The 16,832-nt window shown below is 39.7% G+C and overlaps 1 protein-coding gene and 1 pseudogene across 1 annotated transcript; one reads left to right on the top strand and one right to left on the bottom strand.

Annotated features, from left to right (window-relative positions):
• Positions 1-2,903: 2,903 nt before the first annotated feature.
• Positions 2,904-8,519, bottom strand: LOC130495506 (uncharacterized; annotated as a pseudogene).
• Positions 8,520-8,647: 128 nt separating this feature from the next.
• LOC108832393 (uncharacterized) lies at positions 8,648-9,987 on the top strand. Its single transcript, XM_018605880.2, has 3 exons — positions 8,648-8,874; positions 8,972-9,258; positions 9,347-9,987. Exons 1-3 carry the CDS (start codon positions 8,758-8,760, stop codon positions 9,873-9,875), a joined length of 933 nt encoding a protein of 310 aa, XP_018461382.1. The 5' UTR covers positions 8,648-8,757; the 3' UTR covers positions 9,876-9,987.
• Positions 9,988-16,832: the final 6,845 nt, after the last annotated feature.

The raw sequence follows: 16,832 nt of genomic DNA, 5'->3' as shown, positions 1-16,832 counted from the left end.
CGACTTATATATAAGTCGTCTGAATTTTTTTTTTAACAAACAAAGCCGGACAACTTAGAATTAAGTCGTCCCTTTTAATTTTCAATTGCAAAAGTGACCTCTTTAGATGACTTACCTTTAGGTCTTCTGGACGACTTAATTCTAAGTCATCTGCGATAATGTTTATTGAACTTCTTCATTTTCTCTATGTTTACTAATGTGTTTTATTTTGAATATTTGCAGATGATTTTTAAGTTACATGCAGTGTATGGAGAATGGTTGTTGAGAGATTTCCGTTGGGATTTTGTGGTTGATGATCTCAAAGGAGCAAGATTGTTTTTATTGAATGAAGATTCAACACATGCTGAACTTGTTGCAATGGCTCAAGAAGATTATAACCTGGACATGAGATCAGTGACTGTGGAGATTAGCTACACATTACCAGCAGAAATGATGATGACTCCAGGCAGTCCTCCCATTCATGTTACAAGTGATAGACAAGTTCGAAACTTGCTCGAGATACTCAAAACGCATAGAGTATGTCTTTGTGTATCAAGCCGCAGCAAGGTGGAAACGGTTTCAGAGAAAAGAGAAGAAGCTGGTGAATGGGAAGAAGATGTTGGTGATAATGATGAAGCTGGTGAATGGGAAGAAGATGTTGGTGATAATGATGAAGCTGATGAATGTTTTGAAGATGTTGGTGATAATGAGTCTGTTGAAGATGAAAATCAAGATAGGGAGGAGGAAAATGGGGAGGAGGATGCTGATAACACTATTGTTGGTGAAACGGATCAGAATGGTGGGGATTACAGTCTTTATGGAAATGTTCAAGATGAGGACGAGGAAGATGATGATAATATTTGTTTTGAAGAAATTGAAAAGACATATGCTAAGACAAATGCTATTGAAGGAGGAAAATCGGATTGTACCAGCATCTATGTCAACCAGAGTTTTGTTAGCAAGGATGCACTGATTTCAGAGCTGCGGTTGACAGCAGTGAGGGGTAAGTTTCTTTCAGAATATACAAATCAACGCAAACTCTCCTTGTGTTGGAATCATTGATGGGATAACTCCACAGCATATCACTGATGCAATGAGGAACATGTTTGGCATGACGCTTGATTACACCACTTCATACAGAGCACTGTTATATGCACAAAAATTGGTGAGAGGATCAGCAGAAGAAGGGTATTCGCGTCTGCCTTCATATCTCGAGCAAATCTCCATTGCAAATCCTGATTCTATCACGGCTATAGAACTTGATTCTATGAAAAGATTTAAGTATCTATTTCTCTCTTTTGGAGCTTCTATCAAAGGTTTTAAGTATCAGAGAAGGGTCATTGTGGTGGATGGAACTCACCTAAGTGGAAAGTATGGAGGTGTTATGTTAGTTGCAGCCGCACAAGATGGCAATTTTCAGATATTCCCATTGGCTTTTGGGATCGTGGATGCTGAAGATGAACCTTCTTGGGAATGGTTTTTCACAAAATTGGCTAGTTGTATATCTCATGACAAGCCTCTGGTGATAGTCTCCGACCGGCACGCGGCCATTAAAAGTGCGTGTAAGAAGGTGTTTCCTTGGGCAACCCGAGGAATATGTTTCCTTGGGCAACCCGAGGAATATGTTATTATCACCTTCAAGATAACATTGTCAAAAGTTTAAAGGGAAACATCTCATGTACTTGGTGAAAGGGGCTGCTTATGCGCACACGGTTTACGATTTTGACCGGTACATGGCTGAGATACGGAATGCAAACCCGGAACTTGCAACGTATTTGGAGAAGGCCGACGCCAGGCTATGGTCAATGGTTTATTGTAAGGGGAACAGGTTCAACATAAAAACAAGCAACATCGCTGAATCTATTAATTCCGCACTGAAGCGAGCAAGAGGATTTCCGATTCCGTTCCTGCTGGAGTTCATAAGGCAGAAGTTAGGAAAATGGTATTGGAAAAGGAGACAAGATGCTTTGAGTCTCCCAACTGAACATAGCCGGGGTGTTGAATACTTGCTTGCTGTTCGATCAGAGATAGCGGATACGATGACGGTCGAACCAATTGATGGATGGCGTTTCTTTGTCAAAGGTGGCAAAATGGACTGTGTGGTTGATTTGGAACATGTAAAGTGTGATTGTGGTGTCTATGGAGTGGAGAAAATACCTTGCTCTCATGCTATAGCTGCTGGAACACATGCTGGTTTGCATATCTCCACACTTGTATGTCCACTTTATTCAAAGAATCATCTGTATGCAGGATACTCAGAGAATATATATCCTATCGTGTCACAACATATTGAGGAACGAGAATGCTTTCCTCCAGACGTAAAGCGTGGTCCGGGGAGACAGAAGAAATCAAGATGGCAATCTTGGTTGGAGCTATCTAGGATGAGAGGACACAAACCCAGGAAGAAACACAGGGCACAGAGATGCTCAAACTGCAAGGAAACTGGCCATACGAAACCACAATGTACACAACCAGTTGACTAGTTGTCCTGACGACCTAAATTTAAGTCGTCCAGTCTTGATTACCCGTCCAGACGACTAATTGTTAAGTCGTCCAGTGTTTCGTCTACCAGATAACCTTCAAGTAAGTCGTCCAGAAGACCTTCTACTAAGTCGTCCAGTGTATTTTATTTTTAGACGACCTTCTACTAAGTCGTCCAGTGTATTTTATTTTTAGACTACCTTCTACTATCCCTTCAAGTGTATTTTTTTAGGGACCTTTTACTAAGTCGTCCAGTGTATTTTATTTTTAGACTACCTTCTACTATTTTTATTTTTAGACTACCTTCTACTATTTTTTTTAGACGACCTTTTACTAAGTCGTCCAGTGTAAGTCGTCCAGCTGGAAAACCTTCCGGACGACTTATTTGTTAGTCGTCCAAACCTACTAGACGACTTATATATTTACAAATCTATACAAAGACAAGTTCAAATAAATCATACACAAGTTAGAAAATCTATACAACGACAAGTTCAAATACAAATACACAAATCATACACAAGTTAGAAAATCTATACAAAGACAAGTTCAAAGCCATACACAAATCTAATCATACATGCCCACGAACATATCACCATCCTCATTATCTTTCAAATGCTGATCAACAAGCTCCGTCCATATAACCACCGCCATATTATCCCTCATATTCTTCGCATTGGACCTAGCAAAGTCTTTAGGGCTAAAGGGGACCCCAAGAGCATGACATTCAATGTACTTTAGAGCGTACACGCCACAATCACCATTGTTGGCCGTGGGTACATCTTTCAGCCGTCTCTCATATGTGTATCGCTCTAACCCGTATTTGACCCGTAATTCGTCGGTGTATGCGCACTCAACAAGCAGATAAGGGACCATCTCGAGAAAAGGCTCCATTATCTCATCCCATGCTTCTGGTATGCTAGATGTAGGTATGCTGTCCCAGACGACTATGTGCCTCTTAGGGATCGATATCCAAATAGCAACCCAATGTTTGTTGTCCAAGTTCAATGGCGCATAGATATCATCAATGTCCTCCCCCCACTTCTTGTTTGATTGGCAAAATGAAGGCTTTGATCCGTCGTAAAAACTCGACGCTCCACCAGGTAGCATTCTTCCTAAACCTTTGTGATCAGGTTCCGATGCTTTGAAGAACAGATACTGGTCTCTCCAAGACTGGGAAAAGTTGTGATCCAGGAAGCACATTCGCTCGCTCCGGAAAGCTTGTGGGTTCTCCTGATACCTCTGCCTCAGCACATTAATCCAAGCATCTATATGCTGCATATAAAATAATACAAGTTAGAACCTTCCAGACGACTTTTATTTAAGTCGTCCAAACCTACCAGACGACTTATTTGTAAGTCGTCCAGCTGGAAAACCTTCCAGACGACTTATTTGTAAGTCGTCCAGCTGGAAAACCTTCCAGACGACTTATTGGTAAGTCGTCCAGCTGGAAAACCTTCCAGACGACTTATTGGTAAGTCGTCCAGCTGGAAACCTTCCAGACGACTTATATATTTACAAATCTATACAAAGACAAGTTACCAGACGACTTAAAGATAAGCAGAAGACTTACTACGTCTTCCAGCCATCCTTTGGGTGTCCGGAGGATGTGATACCACCAAGTTGGTGATGTACGTGGTTTGTCCTCTTGCTTAGTGAAATAATGACTGCAAACAAAAAAGCAATCAGTTTTGGTAGACTAAATCAAGCTATTATGGGTAAAGCAATCACTTACGGATCAGTTTTCAACCAATCAGCAAGCTCCTTCAACTTAGGTCTGTTTAGTGTGGGAAATGGATTATACTTTGCCACTCTAAGGAGTTTCTTTCTCTCTGCCGTATAAGGAGATATCTGCGTGGGAGCAGGTTTCTTCTTTCGTTCACTCCTTGCACGCACAGAAGCAGTGGGAGCTGTTTTGTCCAATACAACCAGGCTCGGTTCTGAAACTGGAACGCTTGGATCAGTGGAAGCGAAGCTCGGTTGTTGATCGTTGGAAGCGAAGCTCGGTTGGTCAGTGGAAGTGAGAGGAACAATCTCTTTGGAGGTGACACCATCTACTTTATCCTCCGGCAAGATCTTATATACCGAGATCGCCTCATCTGTTGTATCCTCCGGCAACAATCTCTGCAATAAAAGTTGCACACAAGTTAACCCTGGACGACTTAAATAAAAGTTGTCTGGACGACTAGTTGACCCTGGACGACTTAAATAAAAGTTGTCTGGACGACTAGTTAACCCTGGACGACTTAAACGTAAGTTGTCTGGACGACTAGTTGACCACGGACGACTTAATTTTAAGTCGTCCGTGGTCAACTAGTCGTCCAGACAACTTACGTTTAAGTCGTCCAGGGTCAACTAGTCGTCCAGACAACTTTTATTTAAGTCGTCTGGACAACTAGAAGACCCTGGACGACTTAATTCTTGTTGGGAGAGGATTTGATACTAACCTCTTTGGGCAGAGGAGAAGGCTGTTTCTTTTGAGGAGTAGGCTGTTTCGTTTGAGGAGAAGGCTGTTTCTTTTGAGGAGTAGGCTTTGCCTTTTGAGGAGTAGGCTGTCTGGTTTGAGGAGTAGGATGATTGGTTTGAAGTGTAGGCAGATCCTTTTGAGGAGTAGGCTGTCTGGTTTGAGGAGTAGGCTGATTGGTTTGAGGTGTAGGGGTAGCCTGTTTGTTACTAACCCCGGTTTCTGTGGCTTGAGGGGTAGGCTGTTTGTTACTAACCCCGGTTTCTTTGGCTTGAGGGGTAGCCTGTTTGGTTAGAGGTGTAGGGGTAGCCTGATTGGTGACACCAACCTTCTTCTCCACAACTTCCAATATATCAGACATCTTCCTAATCTCCCTGATGCACTTCCTTAAACCCATCTTTCATCACGTCAACTAAGTCCTTGAACATATTTTCCAACTCCTCTCTGGTCACCCAACTAGCCTCTTCTATAGCCTCTTCTCTAGCCTCTTTAGGAGCCTCTTTAGGAGCCTATTTAGGAGCCTCTTTACGAGCTTTCTTCTGAGGTCTCTGATTGTCTTCCTCCTCCTCCTCCACCTCCACCACAACCATCTCTTTGGCTCTTTTCGATGGAGTCACAACCTTAGGTTTTGTACCAGTGACTTCCCAGCAATCCATGGTCCACTTCCACGGTCTCCGATCATACATGACTTTAATGATGTTGTCCGCGGGCACGTCCTCAACCTCAGAGTCCCATTTTGGCCACATTTCACTAATGTCCTTCTCAACAAAGTTGATCACGCGGGTCTGCAGTAAATAGAAGAAGAATCGAGTTAGATATTTGAAACAAATACTAAATAGACGACTTAATTATAAGTCATCTACTAAGTCGTCCAGCTGGACGACCTTCCAGACGACTTATTATAAGTCGTCTACTAAGTCGTCCAGCTGGAAGACCTTCCAGACGACTTATTATAAGTCGTCTACTAAGTCGTCCAGCTGGAAGACCTTCCAGACGACTTATAATAAGTCGTCTACTAAGTCGTCCAGCTGAAAGACTTTCCAGACGACTTATTATAAGTCGTCTACTAAGTCGTCCAGCTGGAAGACCTTCCAGACGACTTATATTAAGTCGTCTACTAAGTCGTCCAGCTGGAAGACTTTCCAGACGACTTATTATAAGTCGTCTACTAAGTCGTCCAGCTGGAAGACCTTCCAGACGACTTATAATAAGTCGTCTACTAAGTCGTCCAGCTGGAAGACTTTCCAGACAACTTAATTAAGTGAAGATGGAAAGGTACCTGACTCAAGATAGCAGCTTTCATGAATCTGCGGCCTCTGCTGCCCTCGTAAGCCAGAATCGGTGGAGACGGACTGTTTACTCTGGGACTACCAATACTAGCACCCATTCCCGGCATAGCTGTGTACGCCCAGACCTGAAGAACTTGTATAAACCCATCCACGGTGTAACAGCCAGTAATCTCTTTGTTCCACAAAGAGTCCATCAGCACCTTAAACGCGACTCTCCCCCATGGATAATTCTCAAACCGTTCTAAATCCATCACTAGCCTTGCCAGAGTAGATTGTGTAGCGGTTGAAAACTTTCTCCCTTCAATGAATCCAGTGAAGATGGAAAGGTACGCGAGCCGCTTGCGATCTTCCGTGGACCAATCCCCGCATCTCTTCAGTGCTGCTATTATCTGATCAGTAGTTGGCCCAGCTTCCAGATGAACTCCCATCATCCCCCAGAAAGAAACCATCTCTTTGATAACTTTACATTTTGGTGTCTCAAGGTCCTCGATGTACTCGCAGTTTAGACTAGTGAGGTTTTCAAACTCTAACAGTGAAAACCTCACAGGTTCTGGACCAACGAGAGACCACATCTCGTACTTCTTCTTAATGTCCAGCTTTAAACAGAGCATGTAGTGAACCAGCCTTGAAGCCCAACCAAATCCCTGCTCCTTGAACTTGATGAAAACTCTCAAACTCGACTCCTTGAGCTCTTCAAATTCATCATCAGTGAGAGCTTCCCTAAGAGCAGTATGCAACTTCTTGTTATCCGTATGATACGAAATGCTATGCTGGGGTTCTGGCTCTTCCCCTAATGTGTATAACCTACGGGGGAGTTCTGGAATATCCATCATTTTTGTCTGCAAAATAATCAAAGACAACAATAGAAGTCAGAACACAAGCTAAATCAATCACGCCTTAATTATTACTCCAGACGACTTAGTAGACGACTTATATTAAAGTCGTCTGGAAAGTCGTCCAACTGGACGACTTAGTTGACGACTTATATTTAAGTCGTCTGGAAAGTCTTCCAAATGAAAGACTTATATTTAAGTCGTCTACTAAGTCGTCCAGTTGGAAGACTTTCCAGACGACTTACTTACAAGTCTTCCAGTAGAAAAATTTCAAGCGGACCTGATTAGTCGCAGAAGGAGTTGGAGTACTCGTTATTGTGGTTATAGATCTGAAAAATAAACGTGAAACGGTGAGAGTGAGTAAATTGATAGAGACAATGTTTTATGTTCATCTTTTCCTCGAGATTGATGACTTACCGGCGTTAGGGTTTAGAGAGAAACGGCGCTACGGTTTACAGAGAAGAAGTGACGGCGCTAGGGTTTAGAAGAAGCGGCGGTGCTAGCTAGTGTTTAGAGGAAGCGGCGGTGAGAACGTTGGTGAGCACGGTGGCGAGGGGGACGGTTTGTTCGGAAATAGTAGAAGCGGGGGCGCTAGGGTTTAGAGGAATCGGCGGCGCTAGGGTTAGAAGAAGCTGCGGCGACAACGGTGAGAATGAAGTGAGATAGATAGCCGACGTTGAGAACGATGGTTTGTTCGGAAATAGTGGGAATTCGAATCGCCTTTGATATCGCCTGTGAGAGAGAACTGTTAGGGTTTCTGAATTTCGCGGAAAATGAAAAAAAAAAAATCACCTTATATATTGGGTAAATAATCCGGTTAGCTTTAAAAGTACATTGGTAAACTTTAAGGTTTGGTCCGGTTTAGACGACTTATTCTGGCTGATAATGTACATCAGACGACCTAATATTTAGTCGTCTGTGCACAGAAGACTAAATATTAAGTCGTCCCAGACCCTAAAATGAACCCCTAAACTAAAATGACTAAATTAACTTACTAACCACGTTATAAAATCAAATTATACTTCAATAGTGTTTACTATACACAGAAATGAACACGCTTTGGTAATTTTAAAAAATTTCAAAAACGGTTTTAATACTTTCCAAAATCTAACCCTAAGAACACATACAATACTACAACATATGTTGATGAAACATAAACTAAAGAATATCATGACTCACTACTTTCACTCATCTGGGCTGAAAACAATTGAAATTTGTTATATATTAATTTATATCTCTTAAGACATATGTTAATTACATAATTCCAATTTTTCACTTATCAAAATATTTTTTACAAAATTTTTAAATTATGTTTAAGAATAATTAAGTCGTCTGGACGACTTATTTTCAAGTCGTCTAAACAGACGACTTGCGAGGGGTAGAAACGTAAAAAAATCCATTTTTTGTTTGTTCACAAGGAGATAGTTGTAATTTCAATAGCCTTTTAAATTACTTTTGATTTTGACCCAAATTTGGGTATTCTTTTGGGTTTGACTCCAAGTTTTGAGTCACACTTGGCAATTCTCCCTTGATTAATCTTTGAAATGACAAAAGAAAAGAAGAAAGCACTACATGAAATTTTCTTTTCATATCAAGAAAAGCATATTATTCTAATCGCAGTCTCCTCCACTAGTTACTTAGATATTTCAAGAACAAATATCCAAACAAATTATTGGGAAAGTTCTGGACCCTTGATCCTGGAAAGATACCTACAATGGCTGCATCCTTGGCATCTCTTTCCTACTCCACTAAAACCGGAGCACAACCACTGTTCAACCGCTACCGCAGCCACCGTCTGCACCCCTCGTGCCTTTTACCTCACCCTCCCTCTGTACATCTCTGCATATCCCGTTTTGTCATTTTCACTCAGAAATAAAAGGACTAAAAATCTTAAGTATTGATTGGGTTTAAACTCAATTCTTTTTCAGATCGGTAAACATATCACGAGGTGTTCCCGGAAACAACGGTCTATGGAAAAACCTTCTGCGCTCGAAACCTCTGACGGCGCCGTTAACTTGAAGGTAGACAATGATGAAGAAGAAACGTGTGAGCTTGTTAACAGAACAGAAGTGTTAATTGACAGCGTCGAAGCTCACCTGTTAACGGCGGTAAAGAATAACAACGAAACTGGATTGATCCTACTCTCTGATGTCTTCGGCTTCCAAGATTCCTCCACCCGCGACTTCGCTTATCGCGTCGCTTGCAATGGCTACAAGTATCCGTCTTCTTCATTTTCTTCTTTCTATCTCAAATTCCACACTTGATGATTCAAATTGCAAATGTATTCTTTTGTTTTGAGACAGTGTTCTTGTCCCGGATCTGTTCCGTGGAGATCCATGGTCGGAAAACCGACCAGAGTCTGAATACGAGGAATGGAGAAGAGGACATGACCTGAACCGGATCCGAAACGACATAAGGACCTTGACCGAATGGATGGTTGATGAGTTTGCAGCGGCTGGGATATCCAAGAAGCTGGGAGTGATAGGATTCTGTTTTGGGGGTGGACGCGTGGTGGACATTTTAGCCGCCGACAAGAACGGTTACTTCAGCACCGGAATTTCTTTCTATGGCACGAGAATAGACTCTGTGGTGGCCGGAGACGTGAACGTCCCGGTCTTGTTCATCGCCGGGGACACAGACCCGCTTTGCCAACTGGAGGGTTTGAAGGAAATTAAGGAGAAGACTGGTGATGGGTCAAAGGTTGTGGTGTTTGAAGGAAGAGGCCACGGCTTCGTTCACCGGCCGGAGACACCGGAAGATGATAGAGACGCGGAGGAAGCTTTTTCTGTCATGAGGAATTGGTTACATCAACATTTGCTGCGTGGGCACTAATGCTTTCTCTGCTTTATGTACATCCCATTAAAATGAACTTCGGATTCTTGTAGACCTCTATGTGTCCGGATTTAAGAAAAACTTAACTAATAAAATAAATAAATTTTCCATATATTTTCCTTTTACATTAGACCGTTATTCTATTATTTAAATTAGAGATGGTCTGGCAAACCATATCGAAACAGAATAATCAATAAACTGTTATAAATCATATGGTGGACGACCCATAATCAGGTCCAATCAATGAAAATAGAGTTACCGGCAGCCACATGAGAGAGAGAGAATGGTGGCCATGATGTTTTCCTTTCCTATTTACTTTGTATCATTTCCATATTTTGTATTTACTTTTTCCTAGTTGGATTATGATTTACTTTTTCCTAGTTATATTAGGAATTGCTATATTTCTATTTATTTTATGACGGTCTATTTATGACGGTCTAAATACTTATATATAAAGAGCTTTTTGCTAATGAAATAAGATAACCTTTTCTCACTATTTCACAACACGTTATCAGCATGATAGCCTCTAGAACTCTAGCTAAATCCGACCACCACAAAAACCATAAATTCCCTGACAACAAACTTTTCCTTTTCCGGATTTAAATCTTTCCGATCACAAAACCCTAATCCCCTCTTTCCTTTTTCTGGTTCGGAACCTTCCTGGTTCGAGATCAATCCTACCAGTTCTCCATCTTTTCCGATGAAGAAACAGTCCGACCAGCCTGCTCGTACCCGGCAAGCTCATCCGGCCACTGTACTAGCTCATCTGCGTCCGATAAGCCATCCGACCAAGGAGCTTCCGTTTTGCGGCCTGTACCACCTCTTGATCCTTCTCTTTGGTGGTCTGGTTCAACCCTTCTAAATCTGAGGTAAATAAAATCTGAAACCCTAAAAGAACCTATAAATCAAATTGGTTAATTTCTCAAGGTTAAACCCTAAAATATGAAATCCCTAAATTGAAACCCTAAGTTAATAGATCCCAAAACTCTTACTTGAGTAAATCGGAGTTCTCAAGTCCGATAGAGATTATTTCAAACAATTAAACTCAAAACCCTATGAGGTATTGAAACTAAAAACCCTACAAAGTTTTGAATCTCAAAAATCCTATGATCATCCTAAATCTTATGATCATATTGTGTCCCTTAATCACCTTGATATATTGATCATATCCCTAAATCATCAAACCCTAAAACCACATATATACAATCCGCATATCATGTAAAACCGATTTTAAAACCCTAAAATAAAATTGTTTTGAATATGTTTATCTTGAAATTGTTTGATTGTTTTGATTCGATCATATTGAAAATATTAAGATGCTAGATTGATTGTTTAAATATCTAGAATCCGATTTGAATTACGATTGTTAAAATCGCATACTTGAAATTGAATCCGATTAAATCCGATTGTTAAGATTTTTATTTCAAAGTTTATATTGTTTTTATAAAATCGATCAGCATGTTGAAACTTTGAGTCACTTGATAAATCGCATTATTAGGTTGAAAGAATTGATTGAAATTTCATGATGATCTTTAGGTTGATAGCCGGTTATTATCATTAAGTTGCTAGCATGTTTGATCACTTAAGTTGCTAGAATAAATTGATTGATTGCTTAGTCATGTTTTATAAATCAAACTTAGAAACCATCTTGCTAAGGTGATTAAACGATTGCATTATAAACTCATATAAATCGCCTAGGTTGATAGTAAGATTGCATAATTAAACCATATAGCTTACATATTGCTAAGGTGCTAAGGTAAATAAAACATGATCAGTTAAGGTGTTAGAATGAATCATATGATGCTCCATGCTTTCATGATCACTTTAGAAATCGTTTGCTAAGGTGTTTAAAATATAAAATCGGTTTTGATAAAATTACATCATGTAGTAAAATCACTTTTTAAATTTTGAATTCGAATGCATCATATAGTATGGTCGTATGGATCATTCTCATACTAGCCGTATGGCTTGCATCCATCTCGTATGGTCGTATGACTTAATGCATTATAACCTTGATCATATTGTTTGCATCATCTAAAAACTTGTTAGAAATTTTTTTTTCTGGTCCGTGTGACATATATAATTTATATAAAGTTATAAAATTTTCTAAAAGTATATATATATATGTTTGTTTTCAGATGTCGAAAATCAATAACCTTGAATATGCTGCCCTTAATCTCTCTGGAGATAATTATTTAGAATGGGCAATGAACACTGCGATTTTCCTGAAGTTAAGAGGACTTGGCAGATGTATCATCAAGGGCGATTATGCAACTGAAAGTGAAAAATATAGGGCAATAACGATTATTCGCCACCATCTCACTGAGGATCTCAGAGATCAGTATCTAAATATTGGGAACCCTCTAGACCTTTGGACAGAGTTAAAATCCAGATATAAAATAGTGTTATTACCAAAGGCTAGGCATGAGTGGATGAATCTCAGATTCCAGGACTTTAAGTCTGTGGATGAATATAATTCAGCTCTAATCAAAATCGTTTCTAAATTGAAACTATGTGGTGGAGAGATAACAGAGGAGGATTTACTGGAAAAGACCTTCCTCACAACCAATCCAAAGGATCTGTTGTTACAACATATATACAGAGAAAAAGGCTTCACCACTTATACAAGTTTGATCTCATGCCTATTACTAGCTGAGAAGAATAATGAGTTGCTAAAGAAAACCAGTGAGATGAGACCTCCTAAAGCCAATAAGGCTGAAGAAAATAAGGAGGAATCCAAAGAAGTCACGTCCAAAGTAATAAAGGGAGTGGCCGGCTTGACCATTGCCTAAAAAGAATGAGATTTGGACATTCTGATTTTGTGTTTTCAATTTGGTGTTTTCTTTATTTTACTTTGATATTTACGCCTTCTTTTAAATAATAGTGTTTCCTTGAGTTATTTTATTGATATTATCTTGCCTAATTTTTGCTTGATAATATGAATGATTTTCATTATTAAAAACACCAATAATAAGTTTAAATAGCAAGTATAGCAAGTCCAATAAAGGACGACCACGGCCAGGGCATTGTATCATTGCCTAAAGGGCATGATTTATATTCATCCAAGAGAAGCCCATTGAGATACAAAGATATAAGAATGGTTTCCATGAAACAATGGGCAAAGGAAACAATAGTTCTTTCAGCTTTGAAAAAAAAAAATCGACCAAGGCCATAGAAAAATGGTCAAAACTATATATGCATTCTCTACTGATCATTACTATGCCAAGATCAGTATAATAGAGGCAAAATCCATGGTAACCAGTATGGTTTACCCACAAAATTATACATTTATGGCATGACTAGATTAGTCATCCTTGTTCCAAAACATGATGCGAAATTGATATTGGAATGGGCACAAAGAGTTATCCCATAGAATCTCAAGTGTGTAGCATGTACACAAGAGAAAATCATTAGGTTATAATGTCCCAAACAACTAAAGATTATAGTATGTTTGATACCACTCAAATTACCCTAAAGAGTGCTTTACTCTCTCAAATAAGAGGTTCAGCTGTAGTACTTAGGGATCGAATCACGAGGAGCTAGGGAACCAATTAAATCTAAATAATTAATCAATCCTAGGTGAAATTTGGTTTTTATGATGAAAATGTAAAATGACAATCATAATTGAGCAAGGTAATTGCTCTACTAACAATATGATGGGTTGTTTATAAGATAAGGAAGAGTGCTAGACATAGGGCTTTTATTCAGGTATTGGGGATTAAAATGTCTATAAATACCTAACAAGTTGTTTGCATGATATTATATAACTCAGCCGCTTAACAATCAGTGATGTCTCACTGGTTAACTAACTAGATCTCTGATCTCAACTGTCGTCTGTTGACCAGAAAAAGAGTCGATCGATAATCCTATAGGGATATCGAGCGATACACCTTTCGCAACGCCAATCGATTGTCCAGTCGGGATATCGATTGACGGCTTCTAGCTATGCCTAGGCGCGAGCCAATAATGAACACTAGGTCTCAAGGAGGGCTCTCGCTCTTCTCAACGGGAGACAAGCTAGTTCAAATAGATAATTCAAGATCTAAACATCCTAGTGATCTATGTTCTAGTTAGCTAATCTAGAACAAGCATAGGGTACAATCCATTTGATGAATATCACAACTTAGCAAGTATAGTTTGGGGCTAATCCCACTAACCTATTTTTACCCTAGATCTAACAAGTAGACTACTCAGACATGACTAAGCAATTCATAACACAAGATAGGTAAAGAAATTGCATTAGATAGAGAATAGAAAACAAATGGAGTTCTATCAAAAATCTCTCAATGATTTCTCTCCAATCTCTCTCAGAACTTAGAACAAAACTGAAAACTGTAAAACTCTAGCTATCTCTTTCACACTCTCTGCTTGCCTGCTTTCGCTTGCCGTCAAAAACACTTAGGCAGGGTATTTAAACATTTCTATTAGGTTAAAAACTCGTCAGGGGTAATCTCGTAATTTGGTGAAGCCTTGGTGAAGTAGTCGGTTAAACCATTTCGTCCTCGCTATCGATCGACAACACTTGATGTGTATCGATCGATTATAATCTTTAAGTACGCGGGTCTTCACAGCTTCATCGATCGACAACTCTAGGTGAGTATCGATCGATTTTTCTTTGAATGTTGACTTCCGACTTGGTCTTGAATGGTCAACTCAGGTGTATTATCTCTTGTGCTCCAAAATGCTCCAAAAACATCACTTTATCATGAAATACTCTTGAATCTGAAAACATACCTAATAAGCTAGAAAACATATTATATAAATAATAAAAATATCATTATACCATGGTAGAAAATGGGTGAAATCCATGGTATATCAACTCCCCAAGACTTACTCTTTTTCTTGTCCTCAAGCAAAACTCAGTAGTCTCTCGAAAAGGTTTGAAAATAGTAGAGACTCAAAGATTCAAAACATTGAAGTCATCACTCTATGGATTCGCAATTCATGTCTAAACATCCTAATCACAGAAGTTCATTATGCAGTATCCTAACTTAGCAACCAAATTCATCTAGTTCACAACTTAGCAAATCTTATCTGACATTCCCCTCTACTAACCCAATTTCTTAACATAAAATAAAAGTGCAGGCTTTACCTTGGGAGTATCGATCAAAGGACATATGGATTCAACTCAAACAAGTATCTGAACACACAGGTATTCTTCTTTGATCCCTTTCTCCCCTCATCTCTCTTCTCTGAATCTCTTATTAGTTTCAATTTCAACAGGTTTTGATGCCAACACAGGTCATCTAGTCTATCTCATTGACATTGCAATTGTAACTCATACAGTTTTGGCAAATTGTAGCGAATAATGGTGTCACAGTTAATTTACCTATCCCTCGTTTCCACAATGTGTGATCATCTCTGAGACTTAGAATAATGGGATCGCAGGAGACACTCCTACCCCTCTGCCTCTTAAGAAGTCATATCAATCTTTTATAACTTAAACTTAGATCTTTGAGATGCCGAATAGAGAGAGAAGGAAGTGAAACAGAAGCACACAGACTTTTTACCTTCCAGACTTGTAGGAGGATTCCGATACAATGTATACCAAGCCCCAAGACAAGCAAAATAAAGTCAGTATTAGTGTTGGAGGTTAGCTTTGGTTCCTTCAAACAATCTAGGCAAGTGTGTATAGGTGACAAGTTGATCCACTTTAGCATCTTTAGTATTATCTGTAATCAGTAAATCTAGAATGATGCTAGAGAGTGGTTAGATAATCAAGTATAAATCAATATCAATGTCCCAAATTTTAGTACTTATGTAAAAAATAATTTGAAAACAATTTTAAAATAAAAATCAAAATAAAAATGCATATCAGTAAATCTCCCCAGACTTAAATTACACTGTCCCAGTGTAACACAGCCAAAATGAAGTGAAAACATAAATCATAAGTACTCAATTTTACAAGTAAGAACGAATCAACCTGACCGCGATGGAGTCGATCGATACGTATACTTACGTCGATCGTTAGTGATGGTGGTGTCGTGTCGAGCGATGCGACTTTGTTGTGTCGGTCGATGGGATCATCATTCTACTTGGATCTAAAAATCTGCAAAAACCAATGCGAAAATATAAAGTTAAAATGTAGAAAACTTTAAAATAAAACCTAATAGTGAGTTGCCTCCCACTCAGCGCTTTGTTATAGTCATTTAGCTTGACTTTGGAGGTGTGTGACTAGTTGGTGCAGAAACTGCTACTTGTTGGACAACAAGCATCAACTTCATGTCTTCTCCTATTGAACCATGTGGCAATGAAGCTTCTTGTGGCATCATCACTTCTGAGCTGTTTCTCATCCATCTTGAGGGTGGCATCTGTAATGTTCCTCAGACCTCTTTCAAGTAGTGCAATGCTGCCTTCATTCCTGTATATGGAATTGTAGGCGTATTCTGATAGCTCCTTCAGTTCCTGCTGCAAGGCGTCGATCTTGTCATGACTCAGCTGATCTCGGTCTGTCAAAGACTCGGTGTCGATCGATGCTACAATGTGTGCGTCAGTCATTTCGCTGTAAGTTCTATCGGCCGATCCAGTGGTAGCTGTGTCGATCGATGCTGAATGCTGACCTTGTTACTCGAAAATTCTCTGAATAGCGAGTACTTCATTCTTCAGAAGACCAGTGGCCAAGCATAGGTTGGTCACTCTGTCGTTAAGAGGGTCGTCAATGTCATCACATCGCTTGTTGAACCTCTCCTCCATAACATCCATAGCTTCGTATAGCTCTTGTTTGATTTGATCAACCTCTGCTGCTGTGAAAGTAGTCTGCACTGGTGGTTGCTCGATGTCGATCGATCGGGATGTGCGTGTGTCGATCGATGTCATATTGTGATTCTGAGGTTGACCTTTCTCACGAATTGTTTCCAAATTTTGCTGTAGAAGATCAATCCTTTTGCTTAACCATTCGACATTGTTGTTGAGAGGGCTGTAGATGTCTCCAATCCGTGTGTTGATGTAAACGATCTC

Source organism: Raphanus sativus, chromosome 1 (assembly GCF_000801105.2).
Source record: "Raphanus sativus cultivar WK10039 chromosome 1, ASM80110v3, whole genome shotgun sequence".
Classification (NCBI taxonomy): Eukaryota; Viridiplantae; Streptophyta; class Magnoliopsida; order Brassicales; family Brassicaceae; genus Raphanus; species Raphanus sativus.
The sequence above is the reverse complement of the archived record's forward strand: the minus strand, read 5'-3'. Positions and strand labels throughout refer to the sequence as shown.

Coding starts and splice junctions, on each gene's coding strand:
- LOC108832393 (XM_018605880.2), top strand. CDS start 8,758: ATGGCTGCATCCTTGGCATCTCTTTCCTACTCCACTAAAACCGGAGCA. Junction 8,875..8,971: donor TTTTACCTCACCCTCCCTCT/GTACATCTCTGC, acceptor ATTCTTTTTCAG/ATCGGTAAACATATCACGAG. Junction 9,259..9,346: donor GTCGCTTGCAATGGCTACAA/GTATCCGTCTTC, acceptor GTTTTGAGACAG/TGTTCTTGTCCCGGATCTGT.